Below are 23,749 nucleotides of genomic sequence, written 5' to 3' on the forward strand. Positions count from 1 at the left end.
CCTTGAGGAATGGCATTGAACCATTGGATCCGCTGAAGACCATATCTCAATAATCGTACTAACCCCGAAAATATTACATTAAATATCGTTCATGTATCGTCCCTAAAACATAGTACCGTATCGTTCAGTCTAGAAAACATCTTCGGCCATTGGACAGTCGACGGTATTATGTTCGTTACTCTGTTATGAAATGCCGTTGTAATAGCAACGTGTCAACGGAATTCGGCATTATGACTGGCTAACACGTGAGCTGTACTCACCTCACAATCTGCACACCATTTACCACGATTCACATTCTTCTTTGCGAGGGAAGGATCGTCTCCCATCATATTCCCGGCAAATACAGGACAAGCATCCAAATCATGAGGTCCTTCACATAACTCGCATCTATCGTCTGAGCCAAATCCAGGAGTAGCAGCGGTGGCTGTGCTTGAAGTTCTGCTGTGAGAGACTGCTGATTCGCTTGGTCCGTTCGACAGCTTGGTTCCCGTGGATGAAGAAACAGCGCGTAGTCGCTGTATCTCTCTTTCAAGGGAGGTTGCTCGTGTCTCCAGCTCGTCTTCGCGATAGATTTTGGCTTCAATCAACGATTCTAACTCAGCTACTTCTCGATTGAGCTATCACGCATACGGGTTAGCTACCTCACTCGTTATGCAAGATCGTGCAAAACGAACTTACCTCTTTAATAGATATACGTGCATCCTGCAATTCTTTTTGTTCCGCGACGGTCCTGGGACCTGGAGATCCATCCGCAGCTCCGTCTTCGAGCAATTTGACCTCCTATACGAACTCAAAAATTAGAATGGTTTATTTGGTCGCCAGATTGGCCGTCACAGCGGATCTTCCGCACTCACTTCTCTCAGTAGACCAACTTCTTCCTTCAAGCTGTCCAATTGTTCCTTCAGCTCCGAGTTCTCGGCAGACAGCTCTTGAATGATGTGCTGGAATCCTCTGATCTTCTTATCAGCATCTTCGGTTGATCCGGTAGACAGCCGAGATCTTCGCTCTTGTGGAAGATTATTGTCAAGAGATGAGACAGATGATGATCTCAGCTGCGTGATACATCAGCTTCAACAACGCTCTTTGCCATGTAGATTCAGAGGGATGAAAAATACTTACCGACGTGATTTCTCCTTCAAGCTTACCAATCTTAGCTTCTAGATCGGTTTTTACACCTTCAGTATCATTAAGACGTTCCACCACCTCGATGACTTTCTGTTCAGCACCTTCGGCTCTGCTCTCCATCTCGGCGAGCTTAGTCTGACTAGTCTGAAGCTGTGTCTGAAAACTGCTAGCAGCGGCAAGCTTGTTTTTGAGAGCTTCGAGTTCCTCTTGAGCCGCTGAAAGAGCTTTTTCATTCACTGTAGCTGTCTGGAGTGCAGAACGCATCGATGCAGCCTCCTGGGTGACCCACAGAATCAGTAACAGGTATGTCTGATGTCCTGGAATTTGCTTACAGCTGCTTCGCCTCTGAGACCTTCGATCTCGGCCCTTGCACCTTCCAAAGCTGATTGGTTTTCCTTCAGAGCTCCTTCCAATTCGTTCACTCTTGATTTTGCTCCTTGCAACTGTCCATTGAGCTTTCTGATGTCCTCCCTCAATCCACCCATTTGATCGTGAGTTGCTTTCTCGGCATCTTTAGCCCGGGCGACCTTCGATTTCCAAGCTTCAGTTTCACTCTCCGCTTGTACACGCAGGTCTTCCAATTCTTCCTCCAACAAAGATATCTTGTTCAACTGGTGTTTCACCTGTGCATTCAGAGTCTCGTTGTCTATCTCAGCGGCTGTGGCGGCTTCTCTTTGGCGAGTGGAAGGTGAGGGCGGCAGCAAGGCTTTTTCTTGTTCTTCTCTCGCTTTTTGCAATTTTTCCTCCAGAAGTCGATTTCGATCCTCCAGTTCTCGCACTCGCTCTTCAAGCTCGTACTGTTTGGTTTCATTGAGGGAGATCATTTGCTGAGGTTGGGAAGGTAACATCAACATTACACCATGCCTATGACATCTGCAGACGAAATCTGATAGAAAGAACAACATGAACCCGCACTTACCTGTCCAGCATTGGTCAGCTCATCTACCAGAGCTTTCATTTCTGACGCTTCAGATTCAGCAGCCTCAGCCCTCTCTGTCATCTTTCTGACCTCCTCTTTCTTAGATTCCATCCCGGCAGATAACTCGGCTTCGTTTCTTTCGGAAATCAACTTCATTTCCTTCTTCAACTCATTCAGAACCTGTTCTTTGGCAGCCAGCTCTTCTTGTGAAGTTACGTGCTGAGTCTGAAGCTCTTCTGCCAGTCTTGATGCATCATTAGCGTCCGCCAATTGACTTCTAAGAGAATCGATCTCTTCTGTAGCTTGTGACATTTGAAGGTGTAATTCATCCAGTTGTGTCGAATCGTTTGTTGTCTCTGAGACATTCCTAACCTCTTCCTCCAGCTCAGCATTCCTCTTTTTTAATTCCCTGATCTCCTCTTCCAGAGCTTCCGCCTGGCGCGCTGCGACCACTCGGTTGATGTTGCTTGGACTCGGTGGTGGTGGCATGTCATGTATGTTACTCGCTCTAGGACCTCTGTTTGGTCTAGGAGTGACCAAAGATCCTCCTATACTTTGTCTCCCAGATCGAGCTGGGGTGATACCTCCCATCGATATCCTCGACGGTTTAGGTGTTGTGGTGCTGGCACCGAGACCCTTGACGGAAGCATGGAGAGATCCTGCTCGTGCGGAGTCAAGTTGTTTAGCCGTCATTCCAACATACCGACTCGCTCTTGATCCAGCTGTGATTTTGTCCCCCATACTTGTGTTGTCAATGGTACTAGTTCCGAGAGCAGTGCGTGTTGGTAGTGGTTCATCATCGTCTGCAATCGGAGCACGTCTAAAAGAAGCCGACACAGCTCGGCTACCTCTTGCGGGTGTAGTAGATGATCCTTGCAGTGAACGCTCAAAGGAAGGCGTGGCTCGACCCGATGGCGTTGCTCGACCATGTAGTGAATACGATGCTGATGAGGATGCAAGGGAACGATGAGACGATGCGACCGATGCAGGTCGCGATGGGCCCGCAGTCGGAGGTGAGAGTTTAGAAGCGATCACAAATATCCCACACAGCGGTGGGCAGATGAAATAGGAGGTACTACATCAGACACTGGTTGAGCATCATCTTTGGTATTGATGCATTGAAGGATGTCGCGGAACCGGTATAGTCGCTGAAGTGCGAAGGGATATCGGGAGAAAAGTTGACTTACCCATCTACAGTTCCGTCATTTTTACCTTTTCCAGCAAAACCACCTTCCAGCTCTACACCTGCCCATAGACCTTCTTTGAATTCAGTCGGACCTAAAAATCTCAGAGTTCCTTCATATCCCATTGAGTTGATCCTCACTCTTTCTCCAACCGCTGGAACCCATTTTGGTGTGTCGTGAGCATTAGAGAGTCTTGATTCTGATCTTCTGGCAAAAGGCGTTGTCGATGTTGTCGATGAGGCCATGGAAGTTCTTCGAGGAGTGAAAGGATTGGTGCTTGATGCTGATAAGGAAGGTCGACCTGCTCTAGATACACTTCTTGATGCGGAAGGTGTCACTGGTGCACCTAAACCTAGACCTGCAGGAGTTTTCGGACGAATACCGGGTGTTCGAGGGGCGGCTAAGCTAGTCGAAGCACCCAGTAGAGAAGGTGACGAAGGATCTTCACCTGTACGAAGGCTACTTGGTGGACGGACTCGCAGGACATCTTGTAAAGCTTTATCCATTACCTCATCCGACGTTGAAGATGTAGGTACATGACCGGGTCCTAGAGATGATCGTGGTCGTCGGCCTGTAGAAGTAGGAATGCCAGTGGAAGGACTGGACATTCGTCCGGGAGTGGAAAGAGTAGGTAGTCGAGACGCCATCTCGTGTAGCGATATCCTCCCGTCAAAGCGATGGAAATGCGAATTGTGATTACCAATGTTCAGAGAGCGCTGAAGTTGACTTCTTGTATCTTTTTTCAGGTGTAGATTGGTTGTTGACAACAGTGCGCGCGTCGGGATCGCGTGGGGTATGAAATTTATTACGTAAATATCATTCTCACCCCCCAACTGTGGCACGTATCATGTATTATTGTGAGAATAAGGTTGATTGGAATGCATGTGGTGTTGATATGTGTTGAGCATAACGGCTCCGACTACAATGGTATCATCCACAAAGTCAGAAGCTCGAGTTCCAATTGAGCTTACACCGATTCTGTGCGATGAGTCATCGGCCATGTCGCTTACAAGGTTCAGTGATGGGATTATCCATCTTGATTCATATGCCAACCTTAAAAGTGGAATCGTGAATGGGATATCTGATCGTCATATACATCTGAATGTACAAACTGGATATACAATAAAGCGCAATTCTAAGTGAGTTGATCCATTTTCCCAGAACGATCATCTTGGTTCAACAATCCCTCATAAACACACCAAGTTTCAAAAGCACTGCCATCTACATTACCATTTAACAATGCCAGTCTGGTCTCACAGCACACCATAAGGTTCCTTCCTGGGCCCCCTCGAGGACTTGAGCTCAAATCTGGAGAACCCGGCAGTCAAGAATGAGCTCCAAAGCCTCGTTCGTCTACCTTGGAGGACTCGAGGTTTAGAGCCGTGGTCCGTACATGTTCACCAGCACCTATTGAAGACTATGACTGAACTCATCGTCGAAATCTTCAAAATGATGCAAGATAATCGGAAACGCCATATCCTGCACATGGAACTTGTGGAAGAAGTCCGAACTAGAAAAAGGCTGCTTAGACCATAAGTCTTAGAAAATGTGGTATCGAGCATCAAGTGAAGGAGTGAACCTTTTGAGATGGATTAGGCAGAAGAACATTTCGCAAAGAGGCACTTGCGAGGTAGATAGATATTGTATATTCCAGATATGAATTGCCTCATGATACTTATGATAGCCTGCTAGCGTACATAATATCTAATGACGCGAGATGAAATGCCTCCCCAGAGATAACAATCCTCGGAGAGAATGCGTAGAATACCCAATCTTGTTACCTTTGCACGCAGATGATCAGACGATGAAGAACGCGCAAGTTATACAAATGACTGGATTTCGGCTGATTTGTTCTGTCGTCCCGATGGGGATTGCTGTTTTAGTTTAGGTTCATACTTCCTGACTTGGCAGTTTGACTATACGCATGCTTTTTTCTTCATTGTTTTAATGTCGAGTCATTTGCGCATGCTCACCTATATAAACACTGCTTATACGGGATGTGTTCATACGCCTTTTTTTTCTTTCTGGGATCATATCATGTAATTCATCTTCGGAACGGCGGTGCACCATTAATCTTCCCTAGCAATCGCAACCATCATTAAGAACGCTGTTACGAACCTAATCACAAACACAGACACAAAGGCAAACATAATGTCTATCTACGATCGACTGCACGACTACCGTTTTCATCATATCGACGAGATCCTCTCTCAGATGACATTGAAAGAGCTCATCGAGGTACTCAGAGATGAGAATCTCTTGGCAGAGCTGAAAGCGAGGTTCGGAAGGACAAACGCTAAGAAATTGAATTCCCCATTACACGATAAGGAGGTTGATATCGAGATGATAATGGACGAAGTCAGGAGAAAACGGATGGCCAGAAGAGCAGAGAAGAAGACTGATTGGGTGAAGACATATCATGATGTCGTGAAGGAGATCAGGCATTCGAAAATCTCAAAAACTAATGGAGAGGTCAATAGCAAAGGGAAGACAGAGAGTCTGGAACCAGATTTGAGGAGAATCTTTCAGAATCGAGAATCGGTTATGAAGATTTGGTGGATCTAGAATGGTAAGCGCATCAAGTTGTACTGTATTTGTACCGTGAAATTTGTTGCTTGTACTTGTACTGCTGCATGCACCCCTCATACCCCCTTGAACTCCTACGTAACATGTCCTGATGGAACTATTTGACATGGCAATCGATCGCTGACAGGCCATCGCTGAGCGAAGGTTTGGTGTATAAACGAGAATCTCAGCTTGACGTGTATTGTATGACGCCGACTTTGTCGCATATCTCGAATTTCATTCGTACTACTTGTTCGTACTACCTCGCTTCGGGTTTCAGTCTTTCTTGTGGGGAATGTCATGGTTCTGGGAACCGGCCAATCGTCCAAAGAAGGGCAGACCAACAAGCCGTATAAGTTGTTTCTGTATCTATCATCGAGAAAGTGATCTTCCATTCATCTATCATCTTCCACCACGAAACAGCGTTCAATAAACGTTTGTCCATCTCAGTGTTTTCTTGTCGTGATCAAGCCTATCATTGGGAAGATGTCGTTCCCAACAAGCTCCAAACACACCTTCATTGTTGTCCCCATCCAGCTACCAATGGGGAAGGAGGCTACACGAACAATCTTTGCTGCAATTGCAGGGGAAAGAGAGCGAACTCAGGTAGGTCCTCAGTACTTAGGAGGAAGCGCGCGCTGATAAAGGCGTTTGCCAGGATGGTGCTAGAGCATCGGTAACTGAGCTGCTGGATTTGGAGAGAATTGTGAAGCAAAAAAACATCGTGAAGGAAACCATTCGCGCTCAGCTGAAGAAATGTCTCAATGGAATCAATGGAATCGTACAAGGAAGGAGATAAGACTAAAGGTCTAAGGAAGGGTTGGCACGTCATGGGCTCGTAAAATCTTCTAGAGATATCATGATATGCATTTTCTGCTTCCTGATTCCCAGATCACAAGCTTTCTTGAAACACCTAAGATCGTAATGATTTCATTATACTCTAACTGAACAATTGGTTAAAGTCGGTCCCCAAAAGAAAACCAAAAAAAAGTCAAAACAAAAGAGTAAAATCGTCCTGCAGAAATCTGTGATGATGTCTTGTTTGACTAACCTTATTCCAAACATGTCTCTCTTTCGATCAAATGGGTCCTTCTTCGTACTTCCTCGTCATTCCACGTACTAATTAGGAGGGTTGAGTCGTATTTTCCTGTATTCTTTTATAAAGCAGATGCAAAGATAGGGAGAACTGATCTATTTTACCACTCCGCCTTCTTTTGTAATCGACAGCCAAATCAGATTATCATTGCCACTGATCACATTGTATCTACCATCAGATTATCACATGGATCAAAAAGTACTCTTGAATACTCGCACCATGAAGCTCAAGGCAAGGTCATCTCTTCTGCTTCAAGAAGCCCCCCTGCCTACTATCCCGGTCCCTCACGATACGTGCCAACATGCTTCTAGCAAAATTACCAGACTTCTCGATAATCTTGTGGAATACCTCGATATCTTCCTGGAACTTTATACTCATGTCTACCGTTTTATCCCTATCATTGCTATGCTGGCTACTCTGTGTACTGTCTACTTGATCTACCTTAACCTTCTGAACTTGGTGAACATGATTAGTGGAGGAGATCAAGATTCATTTGGAGATCCCTTCGATCCGCTATCGGCGCCCTCAGCTTTACAACGGTCTCTCAACGGGCCAGTGTCGCAGACTGCTCTCATCGCAGCACCGGTCAAAGCTCCATTCGTTTGGAAAAGGAGGTTCCCAGATTCACCTCGTAAACCAAAAAATCATGCCAAGGAGTCTAAAGCCGAAGTGACACACACCCAAAACACCCACATAAATCAAGACCTAAAACTCGCCCGACTACTTCTGAAAGCTGAATTGATGAACAAGATTCACCAAAAGTTCGATCGAAAGGTGGCAAAGGAAATAAGACGATTCCAACAATCCAAATCTCGGTCGGGGCAAAAAAGAGAAAGAAAAAGGAAAGAAAAGATGGATTTGAAGTTTTCAAAGTTGAAGAAAGAGTTCATTGAGGAGACTGGACTCTCAACCATTTACGAATGACTTGAGGGTAAAGGTCGGTGAGATGCGAAAGGAACTATATAACAAGTACTGTATGTCAGCGAGTTTTGGCAGAGAAATGAATATTTGGGTTGGAACTTTCCGTTGCAGTGATATGTATCCGCTCGCTTAGTCTCCTCACGAAGTTTTGTCATATCATTGGCGATGGAATTCCTCTTCTTTGCTAAGCATAATCTATTGCTCGCGAAAATGACAAGGTGACACCGTCTTCTGCCCCAAAGTGGCGAAAAGTACTTCCGGCTCCTGTCTTTTGCTGATGGTGAGACATCTTATTCAACCTTAATCTGGGATTACGATTACCTTTTCATCCAGAAAAAGTCAGGTATGAGAGAACCGGATCGGTTCGTTATGTATAATAGAACTCCTTGCGCTTGTTGGCTGGAGGTCGTTCTTCATCTTCTTCTTCTTACTCTACTCAACTATTCCAGCGTGGATCAGCTTATCGCAAAATCCTAGATTTCCGAATACTCCACCGCTCACCAAGATGCCAAACATGATCAGCTACACTACCCTTGTCATTGTTCTCTATTCAACCATCCGCATCCACTCTTTCTTTCGGTTACATCTTCAAAGCTGTGATGACAGCCTTGTTCGACCTTTTTCCTCCCGTAGGACAAACCTGGCAAATCTCCCTTGGGCTTCCCAGATCCATCGAATTATCGAGCTTCCCATCTTGGCCAACATGATATACACCTCAATCGTTATTTGTATAATGTGCCAGACACACATTCGAAGACCACTTCAACAGGTCAAATACCACTTTGAAGGTATGATCCGGGACCCTTCTGTCATCCTCACAGCCATCCCAACTATCGCCTTCGAGGCTTTTATGTGGCTCGCCTATATCCTGGATGATGCCATTGTGGATTCGTATTCGACACTTTCTCGCAAAATAATAAATTACATCGGTGCCAAAATTCCAGCTTATCACGGCGAATCTGACTTTGAATCGGGAACATCGAGTGAAATGTCCACAGTCTGCAGCGGCTCATCTACACCATACGGGTGTCCAATTGTCGGAGACAGAATGATCATCCCTCGAATAATCATCACTGCACCGCTCGAAGAAGGAGGTTACGAATCTGAAATTATCATTCTCGATAAAACGCCTGATCGACTGGATAAGGAAAGCATCCAAAAGGCCATTGACGATACGAACAAACGTGTTTCAGCTGGAATAATTCTGGTTGAGTGTGATGACGTTGACAACATGTATAATGACCAGAAAAAAAGGAAACACGACGAGTACGATGGGTCCAGGGCAGCAACTAGGCAAAAGATACATAGATGAAGTGGCGAAAATCAATCGAAATTTCACTATGTACAGTGTTCATAAGACTGCTACCATATGTATTTTGCCTTTTTCATGTTGTAGTCCTTTACATGCATGAACAACGTATTTTCACTCTTTGAGAAGGTACTCGTTCCATTCGCACTTGAATCACCTATTCAGAATACCGATCTCTCAGTCTCTTCCACATAAGCAATTGCACCCCTCACAAAGTAATCAAGGTTCGTACTCCCCAAGCCAACGATTACGCATATGTGTCCGTAGCTTTCAACCTAATTGCTTTTGGGGGTCACGATTGACGTATACTCTCAATTTTCTGAATAAGGTAGATTGTGGTATACGTTATGCCTTTCAGTGCAATAGTTTCTTGTACATGACCTATTTCAGCTTTTCATTCTCTCCTTATCACAGGATTGAGAATTTGTTCAGTCAACACACTCAAAAATTGTAGTCCACTGTACCTCAATCTTCTACTGAACTTCTACTAAACCCTTCACCATGATCAACCTATCTTTCATCTCTCCACCAGGAACTTCGGATCTTTTACCTACACTTGTCATCCTGGTCGTGATATACTACTACATCCCCGTCGTTTTCCCTACTCTCAGATGGATCATAGGTGTTTATCATCATGTTACATACCATCATTCTCGAGAACGTCAACAGCATCAATTTCGTCAAGAAAGATCCACCAAAAAGCTCGTTTTGCATCCTAGGGTATCCAGGAAACTGAAATGTGTACACAGGGGTATACTCTTCGAGGAAGATGAAGACGAGGATGAGTCCACATCTTCCACTAGCGGTACGTCTACACCGGCCTCGAGTGCTCCCGAAGCCACCACTCCGGCATGCAGACCACTTTCAACCAAATTACCTGTACAAGAGCTTCACGACCGCAATCAGAGTCGAGAGGGTCTCGAAACGGACCTGAAGGAGACGAGGTGAAAGGTCAGATTGAGTGATAAATCCATTCGCTCTCATATGCTTATATTGATGTATATACAGTACTTCCGCTCGTGAACATTTTTCACCGAACGTACGGTAACAGATTTTTTGTCTAGAACACAATGCCTATATGCACAGAGTCAAAAATGCATTGTGATTTGGAAATGCTTGGTACAAGCCGATGCACTATATAAGCGGTGTACTGTACAACAACAACTTCTCCTACAAAGTTGGTTTATCTTCCCAGAACCTGCTGTAACATCCCTCGTACACCTTCATCTTTCCAACCTTCTTCACCTACTGGACTTTTCCTATTTTTAGGGTCTTCGCTCCAGCTTTGCAGATCATCTTCTTGATCTTCGTTCTCGTCTCTTTCTTGTATGACAGCTTGATTTCTTGATTTTGCCCCTGGCCCTTCTGTCCCCGGTGTCGAATTTTTAGTTCTCATCAAGTGACTTGATCTATCCCATGCTCGCTCATATTCACCTCGTCTTTCTCTCAATTTTCTCTCATCCATGCCTCCGATTCCAGCTGCACCGAGACCCAAACCTAGACCTAATTCTCTTCCACCCGTATAAAGTGAACGTTCTAATGCAGGTTCTCTGCCTACTCTAGGTGAACGAGGCGATTTCGGAACTTGACGTTGTCCCACTAAACGATCGAGGAACAGTGATGAGCTAGGATCTGTCGGTTGCCAGTCCGGGTGTGTAGCCTTGAAATGAAGTACACTAGACTCCATCTTTTCGTTTGTTTTCCATTTGCCAATGACAGGACCAGTATTCTCATGTGGAGTACTGTCGGCATCGTCCACCGCTTTGTTATCAGATTCATTCCTTCGAAAGTCGAATACAGCAAAGGAACAGACGTATCCCACTCCGTCAACGTGAACAGTGAATTCACGGAAGAAATCGATGATGGCACCTGCACACGGTGGGAGGGAAAAGAATAAAACAAATGGAGTGAGTATCACTGAAAGGAGTTCAGTAAAGAAGATGTTGATCTTCAGGGCGAAAAGTTGACCGAATTGTAAGTGGACCTATGCAGCACTCTAGTATCAGCTTTGGTACTGATGGTCAGGGAGGATAGTTGAGCGGAAGTTGTATAAACGTTGGTCAAAAAAAGGCTAATGGCTTTCGCAATGTATGTAGAAAGAAAGACATAGCTTTGAAAGTAGGTATCGCTCACCATCTGACTATGCAATTTTCCTTTCCACTCAGACGGCAAGTAATGTGTCCATCTTGCAACCTCTTTCATCCGCTCCTCTGGATCGAATACCATGTTCTCTTCGGGAACCATCCCTCTCGCGACCGCTAAAACTCCACCAAAGAGACCCAAATAGAAAAGAACAGTTCGATGAGGGGTGATTTCGAAGTGTAGGAATAGGTCGGGATCGATTACCGAGGCTAGTAGAAGAACAGCTGCGAAAGATCCTGCGATAAAAGTGACGAATCTGAAACATGGTCAGCCAAATCGCTCACAAGTTATTTTCGTCCATAACTTACCGCATGATAAGAGCTGTACGCTCTTTAGGGAACTGATCGATGAATTCCTTAGCGATTGGATAAGACCGATCAAGCCTACGCTCAAACAGATGAGGCAATTCGTTAAATTCGCGAAATTTCCATTGGGCGTATGGTGTGTACTGCCTGCTTCCAATAGAAGATGGATTCTTATGATATTCCTATTAAATCAGTTCGTCAGCTAGAGCTTGTTATGAATGCGTGACACATGGAGGCTCGAAATCTGTGCTTACATCAAAATACCTGAAGAAGGAGTACACGACCAGATAGACCACAATGAAAGGCGCAAAGATGGCGTTCAGGACACCCATAAAAATGAATCTCCTTCTCAGGCTGTATCAAGTTCCAACGGTCAGCATGACTAATTGGTAAAAATGATATGAGCAGGTGAGCTCACCCGATCACCAGATCTTTCCTTCTTCTCTCTCGAACAAACTCCTTTTTGACCTGTCCCCTGGTATCGAAGAGGTATCCCATTAGGCAGAATCTTAGATTCCATTCTAGTGCCTTGGTAAGTGTATTCGCTCCAAAAGAGATGAACTGCCTTTCTTGCTGTGAGGTATGGGATGGTAAAGAGCCTTGAATAGGAGCTAAGAGATGCGCAGGAAGTAACTGTTCTGCAGCATGGGGAACAGGTAGCCTAACACGAAGATCTAGAAGTTCTTTGTTGAAAAGCGCTATCAAGTAGTTCTCTTGACGTAAAATCCGACTGTTGGGAGATTTGCATAAGCTAGACCACATTGATAGCTGAAGATTGAACTCACTTGGCAACGTCATGCGCATCCAGCTTCTTCAGCGTAGCCTGATCCGCTTCATCCACCATATCTGCTAAAGCTGCTGCTTGGCCATTCGAAAGGGAAGTAACAGGATTATGCTTCCGTATCTCTCCTATTAGACGAACTATCTCTGGCCATGGGAGAGTTTGTATATCGGCCTTGGAAACAATGTCAGCCCACTTTATGATAGGCGTCACATGCGTCACTTACATCAGGTACACCCAGTAGGTAGGTGTAAAAGCGGTACATTTCCACTAGTCTCGGAAGGGAGAAGATGAAGGACAGTAATTGAAAGACGAAGAAAGCTGCAACGATCACCATAAAGAGCATGTGGGGGAACGAAGCTCTGCACACAACGTTCTGTCAGTTACATAGTGACGTTGCAGTTTCTCGTGACTCATCGAAGTCGAGTTACCTTGTGATGCATTTGTCAATGAGAACATCGTCTAATCTCGCTGTCGCATCTGGACCGGATGCGGATGACCATAGCTTCTTGTAGTCTATGCAAGACGTAAGGAATGTTGAAAACGCAATAACGAAAAAAGTGGTTCTGTTTCCAGCAATCAGCTCGAATATGCGGAAATGCGCAGTGGAATTGGCCTACAGAAGATTCAAGACTCTCGCAAGAGCTATACACCATATGCCTTTCCCCTTGTAATAGTCGTACACCTAATATCACAGGAAGTAGCATTAATCACAATTTAAGGAGAAAAGGGCGATCACCTACCTCTTGCAGAAAGCCATCCAGATCATCTACGTTCACCCACTTCCACAAAGCTTTCTCATAATCGCTCAGACCTTTCCTAGCGTAAAGATCTTTCTTTCCAGCCAGTCCGGCATATCGTCCTCTTTCTTCTTGTTCTTCCTCTTCTTCCTCTTGAGCAAGTAAAGCCTGATATCGCCTTCCACCTTTCTCTTTGGATTTTCCCTTGCCTTTGTTTTTGGGCGCTGAGGACGGAAGTGCAGGATCTAGATACCCAGAGCCAGACGTAAGTCTTGGTGTAGACATCTTACTTGACAATCTTGTTGGAGGAGCGGGTCGACTTGTAGGTGGTTCACGAAAAGTAGGTGGTTTGTTCTCGGATTGTTCAGGGGAAGTTGACGGGTCTCTTGAAGTCTCCCTAATTGACGATTCCGCCATACCAGTACCTTCCATTCCTGATGCGTAGACTGAGATTGTCGAAGGTCCAGGCGATGTTGATGTACTGTGGCTTTGAGATTCAGATGTAGATGATGAAGGTGCATTTGGATCTCTGAATGGGCCAGGACTGTTTGCTCGTGGGACAGGTGTGTTATGGCTGTGCTCAGTATGTGAGAATGGTACTGATATGGTTCTATGAGGAAGTGCGCTTGGAGGTGAACGGGGTGTTCTTTCGCCTGGTGCAAGTTGTTCACCGAAGATCAATGATCTGGGAGGTGCTTCTTCGTCATCTGACGAGCTGGATGAGGTGGAAAGGACGTGTGTGCCTCGTCCGCTGGTTGGGGTGGGAGTAGGCGACATCCTATCAGATGGATCATCATCTTGTTGCGCCGTGTCATCTTCATCCCCTCCTTGAAGTTCCCGCAGAAGCATTGTTGAAGGACTATCTGGATCTGGGTAGGTTGAACGCGCTACCGAAGCATAAGGATTCAAAAGGTTGAGGAGAGAATTCGATTCCTGCGATGGATTTGGACGGCCCATTTTGGCTTGATCATTGATAAGTTTCCCTGGTCGTCCAGAACGCAAAGATCAGAACGAGTCGTTTCGCAGTGTCTTCATTGTCGGCTGGTAATGATGATGATGGCGATGAGCTAGATGTCGACGGTGAACAGAGAGGTGGCGATAACCGGGTGTAAACAAAGAACGAGCAAGATCAACCGTGGGAAAACCTGTTAACTTATGTGATCCGATGACCGACGGAAGGAAAGTGATAAATAAATAAATGTTGCATGAAAAAAGTTGAACTCATCTGTCTTCATGTATCTGTGAACTCGTATTCGCAACGAAGATCATCATGGACTTATCTTATAATCTGGTAGCTTCAAGTGAGTAGGTGGATTCGCCTTTCATTCACAGGACGAGACTGATAATGGTATAGAATGTGCCGAGCAAATGGCAAAATACCAGGAGGTAAAGCGATCATTCCGATGTCGTCTTGTAAATGAAGGCTGATCGATCACTTTGACTTTCACATACAGTGCGTACTGAGGAATCAAGCAGGTGACTGGAACACGATATGCCGACCAGAAGGTAAAGCTTTAGCAGCATGTGCGGACGCCAGGTAAGTCGGCAACGTGTATCAACTCCTGTGCCATCAATTGCTCTATCGCTGTCGTGACCATCCGGTTAGTTTTTCTTTGTGTTTGCGAAGCTGATCGTTCTCTCATAATACAGTGTACCGCATCTCTCGGAACTAAAGAATTCGTGCGCCGAACAAATATTCTCATATAGACAATGTCTAGATAAACATGCTTCTCAACCCGAAGAAGTGATAAGTGAGAATTGTGCTGGATTGATGAAAGACCTTTGGGAATGCAGTGAGAGGACAATGAAGGTCATTGAGGAAAGGGAAGGGAAGACATCAAAGCTAGTATAAGGATGTTACGGTAGACCAACTCAGAGAGTCGGCAGGCAGTACAGTAGGTACAACTCATTCACAATTAGCATACATACAGCATGGACACGGTATATCAATCGAGATAAAGGAGGACGATTTACTTGAGATCGGTTTCAAGGTCAAATTTGCTAATTACGATCTTGTGGATGACAACATCGCTTCATGAGTAATGCTGTTGATGATCGTTCTCCGTGTATGAGCATCGTTCTCTCTTTGTGTAAGACGCACACGCAGGATACCCCCGTTCTATTCCGGGTAGATAAGATCCGGCCGATGTGCTTGACAATGAAAGCTGATGCTCTCCTTTCTACTAATTCTTCTGGAAGTCGTTTCGACACTATAGTTTCCAGGGGTATTGACGTACACTCGGGTATGTATGTTGGTGGAACATCTTTTGCTGCTGGTGATTTGCCACCCACTTTCTCCTCATTCGAGTCAAGTGCTACAATTTGGCTCTTGAGTTTGACTTTTCTTCTGGACATCTGCAGTACAGACGGACGACAATATAACAGGTGAATGACATCCTTGTATCCTACTGCTCTCTCACCACCACTTTTTCTCACTCCTCTTCCCTCGCCCTCCAATCTCGACCTATCTCACCTCCCAAAAGACCCTTCGACATTTCTGCTCAACCCATCGGAAAGATTGGAAAAACTGCTTTCAACAATCTCATCAGTCTTGACGGCGTATTCACTGTTACCAAACCCCTCACCAATGTACTTGACTGCTTTGAGTGATTTCCATCACCGAGCAGCTGCATTATCCCCCAATGCAATCTCCCTTCCTCCCACTCCGCCATCCAGTAGTCCACAGTCTACGAAATTGAGGCGTTCACTATCGTACAACTTGATGCAGAATCAACCGCAATCAGGTCAAATTACACCATTATGTAAATTTTCTCACACCTCAAACAATGTATCAAGTCTAATCCCACTTCCCCCTTCTCCTTCTTCGCCCAAAGAATTACCTTTAACGTTGGAAGCAGTCGAAAGGCTGGAGAAAGATTGGTGGAACAGTGAAGTCGTAGCTGCATGGTACGGTCCACGTTCTCGTAGGTCACCCGATAGAAGACATGCTCCTGCTTCACCAGGAACTCAAGATTCGTCACTGGAAAGCAGCGGACTGACTGGGCAAAGGAAAAATTGTAGTACTACCCGAAGTAGCGTACATAGGACCAAACGAAGCGATGGGAAATCGGAGCTTGCCGTAATGGGAGATACGAGCTATGTTGGGTTGAACGACGAGTAAATGCTAAATGCTACATCCGGGAGTCCCTTTTCAGTGTGAGCTGCATACTTAGTCATCTGATCGATCATGATGTTGGTTGATGGCATTGTATAGTTCAAAGTAGTCATTGGACTAATGTACCAAGATGTAGGGCGGGTGTTTTGTTTCTTTCTTTCTGTATTTCTTGATTGCGGAATCTGTGTAGTAGCTTGTATCTCAAGAGTAATCGTATATCGCGGTGAAGGCCATGGAAATCGATGCATATGTCATATACGATGGGTATTTCACCAGTTTACTGATTATGAGAAATACTGTACTTCCAATCCGACACTTCTTATGGGTCTCTGTCTACTTGCGAGATCCGAAACGATTCCAACTGATACCAGACATTTTCGTATTCTAGCTTCATATAATAGTGCTATCGACTAAAACCGATCATATTGCATTAGCAAGTCACTTGTGGAATGGGTATATCCGGAGAAATGGAAATCTCTACTTACCCAATTGCCCGATACTCTGGCTTTCAAAACTCCATCTCTATCATCTGGAGTTTCAGTTCCATTGGTTCCATCCCTTGATGGCGTTGTCGAGTTTATCGTGAACTCAGTGGTGTTCAAAGGGCCCTCACGTATGGTTTCACTTTGAGTAGTTTCAGTATCAGGTCTCAAAGACGCCTTTCGCCAACTGTCAATTGCACCTATTCTTTCTTCTTCGTCTGGAGCAGGTTTGACGATTGGAGAAGGGGAAGAAATTTCTTTAGTCAATTCCCTCTTGCCTCTTCTACGTCCTATCCACCATTCGCCCCCAATAGCTAAATCACTTTCGTAAGAATACACGTTGACCCCGAATCTCGTAGATAGAGCCACGGTGGGAGATATCTGAGCAGAATAGGCAGAGGACAGAAATCCGATCAAGGGGTTGTAGAGGAGTGTGAGGGTTGTAGGTGGTGATGCAGGCGGACCTGAAGGCGATGCAGGGATGGTAGTGAATTTCAGACCCGTCGAGACTGTTTTATCGAGTTAGCAAAGGCGAGTTTCACAGTTCAGTCAGTCGATGAACAGGAGCCAGTAATCACTCAGGAAGAGAGTGTGATCTATGAGGCAGCATGGGAAGGTATCAGTCGAAAGGGGGAGAGGGGAGAAACAAGTTCAAGCAGTGAGGTGACGAGGGAGGTGAAGGCAAAGATGTTTCACTCACTTCCGAAACTTCTTTGCTTAGCAGAAAAGTAAACTTCCCCTCCTGCTGAAAATCTCCCTTTCAGTCCACCTTCCATCATTTCTTCTTCATCGATCCTTTTCTCTTCTGTTTCTTGCGCATCTTGATATTTCTCCTTGACCACCGTAGCTGGTCCTGCATTTATAATCAAAGATTTAAGATCTGTAGGTTGCCAGCCAAAGTTGTATAGACCTCTCAGCCCGAACATACCATCTTGAGCTGAATAAGTGTATTCACCGGAATATCGACCGGTGTCATGTTGAAGAGATAGAAGGATGTTTCCAGGTGGGGGTGGATGTGGGGGTGGTACGGATGGTTCGGAAGGTTGACGTGAATGTCCAGGAGGTGTGTTAGGTGATATGGGTCGAGTGGCTGATGGTGGTGCAGGTTGTGACAGGAATGCAAGATGTGCTTGGAGAGTAGGTGTTAATCGGGTTGTAGCTAGCCCAGAAAGATGGAGAGATGGAAGATGAAGTCGCGAATAGAGAAGGTAATCTGATATACGAATATGAACATTAGATGTCATTTACAACAACAGGCAAAACAGAATGCTTACCTCTACCTTCGACCCTTTTGCCTCCTAACCAGACTTCATCTTTAGCCAAAGGTCTTTTGGGAGGTGGAAAAACTCTGAATCGCTCTACGACATCTTTGAAGTTGATACTGCGCGATGGGCCAATCTGCGATTACCTGATCAGTAACAGTAATCCAACCTAAACCCAGCTCTACAGGTTTGAAAGAACGTACCTCTTCTAAGGGCTCCGAAGTGGTTATATACTGTATACTTCCATTGAGTTGAGGTAGTGCGTCCAAAGCGTAAGATGTGAAGAAGATAGGGGTAGGTGCATTGGCAAGTTGCAATATTAATGATTGGGGTAGTTGAAAATCGCTAAGGTACAAAAGAGTATCAGCACTCCGACTACAACTGAGTCTTCGTGAGAAACGCTGAGGTTTGGCCCCACAGTAAAGCTAAGTCACCGAAGGGTCAGCTGTAGTAAAATGAGATGTCTATGTCCGTAAACTTACCACTCGAAGATCTCGTTATTGAGCTGTACAGGTTGTCCTCATTCCATCCAATTGCGTTATAATAATTCCGAAGAATCTGGAGAAGAAGCGGGAGAAGTTCGGATCAGCATTTTGAGAGCGGTCCTGTTCGGTGTAGTGAGATAAGCTTACAAAGTTGGAGAAGCCTATCATGGCGTGCGCATGGTATAGTGACTCTGTCTATACGGAGTGACTGTCTATCATTCTTCAAAAACGAGATGAAAAGGAACTATATGCTGGAAAGCCGCACGCTAATAGGCGAAGTTGAATGATAATGGTGGAGGCTCTTCACCCTTCGTAGACAATTATTGCAGGTTGCAAACTGTTTAATATTGATGGAAAAGTGAAAATATGGTATGCAGCAAACCAGAATGTAATCATTTGGGTAGTAGATCTAAGCACTTTAGATGCATGTGTGTTTCGAACTTGAACAGCTCTTTTTGGTTTCTATGGCATGACAAATTCGTAGATTTGTCTAAATTATACAAAAGGTATGTAAATATGATAATATATGATGATATGATATAATAAATGATAGTGATTTATCCTCCTAAAAAGTCCCAAAATAATAATAATGATTGACAACGGTTGGTTGAATGATAGTGTGATACTGTGTTCGTGATGACATGAAAGATTTCTCAGATGAGGTATGATAGATTGGTAGATTATAGTAGATGATGTAACGACTAGCGTTAAGAAGGTGATCGTTTATTGGCGTATGTGTGACCAAGCCAGTGGTATAGGAGGCAAGACGGCAGAGAACAACTAAAGAGACATTGGGAAGAGAAGAGCGACTCGTGAGAGAAACAACTTCAACTCAATAATGCATTTAGTGCTTCTTGTTGAAGTGCCAAGAGATGGGGAAGACACCTTGGTCCATGTTACCGTCGGTAAGAGCGGCGAAGGCGGAGGGTGAAAGATCGAGAGATCCACCGTCACAAGTGGGGCATTCATCGGCGACGGAAACTTTGATGGTTTTACCGTTGTCGGTGTTGGTCAAGGTAATACCTTGACCGCAGTTGGAACCACCGTTTCTCTCAAAGATTTCAGAGTTAAGGGCGACGATGTAGTCGGAGTTTTGGTTCCACCATCCACAGGCACCAAGACCAACTTCGAAGTAGGTAGCTCTAAAGAAGGACAATGGTAATCAGCAAATGTTATTCGTGTGACTGCGGATTAAGATTGTTCAAACTCACTGTCCATTGTGGTTTACTCGTTTCTCCATCTCGGTTTCGATAGGAGCAGCAACGACGGCAGAAGCGACGAGAAGAGCGGTGAAGATTTTGGCGAACATTGTAATTGTGTAGTGAATGTGTTGTAGTTGGGTTTTACTGAGGTGCTAGACCGTAAAAGTTTTTGGATTTGAGTGAGTTGGTTTGGAAAGGTGTGGTGGAGCGTTAAGAGCTATTGGATCTTTGGATAGTTTTGTGAGTGAGAGAAACGATATTGAATTGGATGAATTCCAAGGGGTTCTTATACCTTTTTTCGACTGATCACAACCCAGAATCCACATCGATGTCTGAACAAAAGGATTTTGTCCAGCTCCACACCTTGGTTGAGGCTTGAAAGCAGAGACGAACATTACTGATCCACTCCCACATGCCACTGATAAAACAATAAGGATAAAGATTTTTGAGGCCCAACCCTCTCCTTTTGCTTACGGTTTATGGTTTCGGATTATCTGATTGAATCCGAAGGGTATAGAATGGGTAAATCACCGTCGCCGAATGTCAATCATCTTCAGCTCCGAAGCCCTTTTCAGCACGTAAGCAACCAGCTCGAAAAGATCCATCTGGGCCGTTGTGTTATGGAGAACAAAAGAGAAATCGTGGGGTTAGGATTTCCTATTAGACCCCAAAATCACTTCCCGACATCGCAAAATGAATAAGAAAATGTCGATTCGAACCTAGACTTCAGGTAAAATCCATATCGGCATAATGAATGGACCAAAGGTGAAATGTGGAGTGCTGATTTCTCTGTTCAACACGAGGTTTTAGAGGTCATGTCGGAATATCCTAAAGGTGTTCCCGTTTACAAAGCCTTGATTCCCTAAGATTTTAATGAATGGCCAGACCGACATCAGCGCTGCATCAGAGACACTTTCAGGCATTTGTGTCCTCTAGAATTTGGCTGGACGATGGGCGATATCCGCATCGACATATTCATTTGAAGAGAGCAAAAGGGGGGTCGGTAAATACCCTTTCTCCTCGTGGTTACCTTTCTCCGAGACAAAGGCCTCTTTTCGATACTTCAGGCATATATCAGCAAATGATCGACAAGCACGGCGCCTAATCAAGGAACTTTGGTAAGTCTACCCTGTCCGACAAAAGGGCCTCAAGAACCCCAATAATCAATGCCCTGGTAGGGTATCTATGAAGATTTCTTAATGCAGTTACAAAGTGAGAAACTAAATCAGGAAGATTTTTATCATGTATGGTGGCCGGTTTTACCAAGTAACATAATAATAAGGAACAAAAGAGAAAATTTTTGGGGTACTATACCGCTCGTTCCGAGATATCCGTCCATGACCCCCGGGACCGGGGAATAAATACAGCGATTTGAAGCATTCAAGGCCCAGATTGTATTAACGAGATAGTACTCGTTCAACAAATACCCCTGAATATCTTCAATTCCCATAAATTGAAGTCCTCAAGCTTGGCATCGAGAAGGGATTTCCGAAAGTCAAGGGAAATCACTCAACTGCCCACGTGGATTCTGGGGTGATAAGAAGGGATCGTTTAGTCCGTCTGACTGTAGCACCGATTCAATTTACCGAGAGAAATTTCATCTATCTTTTGGTATAATCACATCGGCAGAGTCTGTGAAGTCTGGATGTTAATTTAAGTAGAACAGCTTCCAGATTGACAGAATAAGCGGTACTAGCGCGACACTAGTACAAGCCAATGACGCAGATATGTACCGTACATAAGGAGGATACTGAGAAACCCGAGCGTACATCCTGATGAGAAACTCTTCACTGACATCGAGGGAAGAGGATACATTTAGAGGCGGATGTATGTGGAGGCGGAGGCGTTCATCATTCTGGCGTAGAGGAACGGGGGTTGCTATCGAGGTGGGATTTGTCGATTTTGATAATACCATACGGGATCCTCTGCGGCCCGATTCCCGTCCCTTGTACATAATCTTGCAACGATACTTTCAAGAAATCGGGTACTTCCAATCGCCTTTACAACAGGAAGTTGTACGTACTATCGGCCGATGAGTCGTTGGGTCCACTGGGTATTCGTCCCGTGAGGTCGGCTTCTGGATGTACCAACCAGGATCATAGATCAGTCTTGTGTAGATCAGTCTTGAATGTATCTGCGCAACGGATGTCAGTGGGGCATATGTGAAGGACAATGCATTTCACTGATAAACTATATGTATTCGTCACCGTCGTTAAAAGAGCGTATAATAATGAAAAATCAGTGTTGATATTTTCAAGTAAAGGTCATTAAGAGTCACCAGGACGTCAAAGGAAAAGAAGAGAGAAAGCTACCAAGAATGACAATGTTTGATAGTGAAAAATGCAAGGAATATGGTATGTAATGATAAATGCAAGGTGACGAAAGAGTCCATGAGGGGTATGAAAGTAAATAAACATCAAAAAGGGAATCTATAAGTATCCCCAGTTCATTTGGAAGACTCCTTGGTCGAAGTTGTTGTTGGTCAAATGACCAAAGAGACCCTCTGACATATCTAGGTCACCGGAAGAGCAAGTTGGGCCTAAGGAGTCAAGATCAAGTCAGCGGATTGTTCCTGATGACTGTTGTGGACCTCATGAAAAAAAAACTTACACTCATCGGCAACGGTGGGGAAGGCGATGGTAGCGGTATCGGGATTCCAAACCCAGATTTTGGACCCGCATTTGGACCCATCATATTGGGCACTGTTCACGGCAACGACGCTATCATAGGTCATATGGAAGTCAGCGAACATGATACAAGGCGAAGAATGACGCAAAAGAGGTCTTGAAGAGTTGGAGGAAAGAACATAGCACTCACTAGTCGCTACCACTGTTAGTCCAACCACATGCACCAAGACCGGCAGCGTAGTAAGTTGCAGTACCGGTGTTTTGGGCTTTCTTCTCCAAAGAGGGAGCAGCGGAAACTACGGAGAGAGCAGCGAGTGCGGCGAAGATGGTTGATTTGGCGAACATTTTAATGGAGTTGGTTTTGTTGGTTCCGGTTGGAGGTTTCTATCAATTCGAGTCGAATGGAAGTGAAAGTAAGTGTCAATGATAGTTGTTTTTGACTTTTTGGAAATTTTCGAAGTTGTGTTTGGAGAAGAAAAGCAGGTTGAGGAATGGACAAGGAAGGGGGGTATTTATACCTTTTTCTTCATCCCATGCATGCTGTGATCAAAGAGATCTTTTTACATCGATCATCACCCTCGAAAAAACTGATAATTTCGAGGACCTCTTTCAGCCTTCTCATCCAAACGTAGGGAGAGTATCTCATATTAACAATGTCGACTTTTCAAAGCCCAGAAGTATGATTGGGGCAAATGAGCCCATCACCCTGTCTCTGATTGTCAGAACCTGGACCAAGAAAGAAATGGATGAATTCGTCATGCACCCCATAGACAACGATTGGACCTTCCCACATGAAACCTTTGTCCAGACAAAGAATTGCCCTTGATAAACACATACGTATTGTGCATGGTTTCATCTCGTACCTCCACCCTACGCTGCGAAAAACCAATCGGTCTGTATAGAAAGTACTGGCGTAGCGAGGTATGTATGTAGTGGACGAGACGAATAAAAGGATAAAGAAGGAAAACGATCAGTAAGTGAATGTTCATGGGTAAAGGTGAAACTGGGGTAAAGCACTTAGTGTGATTTAAAACAAACTAAAACACTACTGATATATCCCACACTAACCAAAAAAAGTCGGGATCCTCCTGCGAAACGGAATCTTTTTAAACGATGTGACATCACATCCTCGATTTTTCCTTCTCTCTCTCTCTTTGCCAGTGAGGTAGGTACTCGAGTGATATGCAGCTCTTGACCAGAATAACGGGAAGCTTAACTGACAGGAGTACTAAATCGAATAGGTTGAAGAACGTCCGCAATTAGGTGTGTTTAATTATATGTTGGACGCAGTAAGACCGTTTTTCGTACAAAATTACCTCTCCGGAAGCTCGGATGATCTGCAGTGGCGTAAACCTTTCCGGATTTTTGAGGGGGTGGCGTTGCGGCACTACATTGCGAACGTCATCTTACTATGTTCATCGAACACCCTCTCCGCAACTGCAACTGCGACGTCATACTGTGCGAATGATCCTATTATTGTAACCTGAAG

General features: G+C 44.8%; 8 protein-coding genes across 8 annotated transcripts; 3 read left to right on the top strand and 5 right to left on the bottom strand.

The window, feature by feature from the left end:
- Window positions 1-129: 129 nt before the first annotated feature.
- On the bottom strand, window positions 130-3,875 carry IL334_003696 (uncharacterized protein; the record flags this gene model as incomplete). Its single annotated transcript, XM_062935422.1, has 8 exons — window positions 130-180; window positions 261-617; window positions 679-780; window positions 855-1,052; window positions 1,120-1,401; window positions 1,458-1,952; window positions 2,045-3,119; window positions 3,232-3,875. The coding sequence occupies 8 exons, from the start codon at window positions 3,873-3,875 to the stop codon at window positions 130-132; spliced, it is 3,204 nt and encodes a 1,067-aa protein (XP_062791473.1).
- A 3,233-nt stretch (window positions 3,876-7,108) lies between these two features.
- On the top strand, window positions 7,109-7,813 carry IL334_003697 (uncharacterized protein; the record flags this gene model as incomplete). Its single annotated transcript, XM_062935423.1, has 1 exon — window positions 7,109-7,813. One exon carries the CDS (start codon window positions 7,109-7,111, stop codon window positions 7,811-7,813), a length of 705 nt encoding a protein of 234 aa, XP_062791474.1.
- Window positions 7,814-10,302: 2,489 nt separating this feature from the next.
- On the bottom strand, window positions 10,303-14,044 carry IL334_003698 (uncharacterized protein; the record flags this gene model as incomplete). Its single annotated transcript, XM_062935424.1, has 10 exons — window positions 10,303-11,103; window positions 11,253-11,517; window positions 11,570-11,748; window positions 11,821-11,920; window positions 11,985-12,296; window positions 12,352-12,521; window positions 12,574-12,709; window positions 12,779-12,913; window positions 12,968-13,032; window positions 13,091-14,044. 10 exons carry the CDS (start codon window positions 14,042-14,044, stop codon window positions 10,303-10,305), a joined length of 3,117 nt encoding a protein of 1,038 aa, XP_062791475.1.
- A 313-nt stretch (window positions 14,045-14,357) lies between these two features.
- Window positions 14,358-14,939, top strand: IL334_003699 (uncharacterized protein; the record flags this gene model as incomplete). The annotated part of the gene is made up of 4 exons (XM_062935425.1): window positions 14,358-14,388; window positions 14,442-14,473; window positions 14,542-14,624; window positions 14,738-14,939. The coding sequence occupies 4 exons, from the start codon at window positions 14,358-14,360 to the stop codon at window positions 14,937-14,939; spliced, it is 348 nt and encodes a 115-aa protein (XP_062791476.1).
- A 537-nt stretch (window positions 14,940-15,476) lies between these two features.
- Window positions 15,477-16,208, top strand: IL334_003700 (uncharacterized protein; the record flags this gene model as incomplete). The annotated part of the gene is made up of 1 exon (XM_062935426.1): window positions 15,477-16,208. One exon carries the CDS (start codon window positions 15,477-15,479, stop codon window positions 16,206-16,208), a length of 732 nt encoding a protein of 243 aa, XP_062791477.1.
- A 278-nt stretch (window positions 16,209-16,486) lies between these two features.
- On the bottom strand, window positions 16,487-18,599 carry IL334_003701 (uncharacterized protein; the record flags this gene model as incomplete). The annotated part of the gene is made up of 8 exons (XM_062935427.1): window positions 16,487-16,612; window positions 16,688-17,193; window positions 17,385-17,897; window positions 17,959-18,082; window positions 18,150-18,291; window positions 18,365-18,371; window positions 18,429-18,504; window positions 18,579-18,599. The coding sequence occupies 8 exons, from the start codon at window positions 18,597-18,599 to the stop codon at window positions 16,487-16,489; spliced, it is 1,515 nt and encodes a 504-aa protein (XP_062791478.1).
- Window positions 18,600-19,275: 676 nt separating this feature from the next.
- IL334_003702 (uncharacterized protein) lies at window positions 19,276-19,740 on the bottom strand (the record flags this gene model as incomplete). Its single annotated transcript, XM_062935428.1, has 2 exons — window positions 19,276-19,573; window positions 19,643-19,740. 2 exons carry the CDS (start codon window positions 19,738-19,740, stop codon window positions 19,276-19,278), a joined length of 396 nt encoding a protein of 131 aa, XP_062791479.1.
- Window positions 19,741-22,062: 2,322 nt separating this feature from the next.
- IL334_003703 (uncharacterized protein) lies at window positions 22,063-22,605 on the bottom strand (the record flags this gene model as incomplete). The annotated part of the gene is made up of 3 exons (XM_062935429.1): window positions 22,063-22,172; window positions 22,244-22,353; window positions 22,451-22,605. 3 exons carry the CDS (start codon window positions 22,603-22,605, stop codon window positions 22,063-22,065), a joined length of 375 nt encoding a protein of 124 aa, XP_062791480.1.
- Between the last annotated feature and the right edge of the window lie 1,144 nt (window positions 22,606-23,749).

Source organism: Kwoniella shivajii, chromosome 4, assembly GCF_035658355.1.
Source record: "Kwoniella shivajii chromosome 4, complete sequence".
Classification (NCBI taxonomy): Eukaryota; Fungi; Basidiomycota; class Tremellomycetes; order Tremellales; family Cryptococcaceae; genus Kwoniella; species Kwoniella shivajii.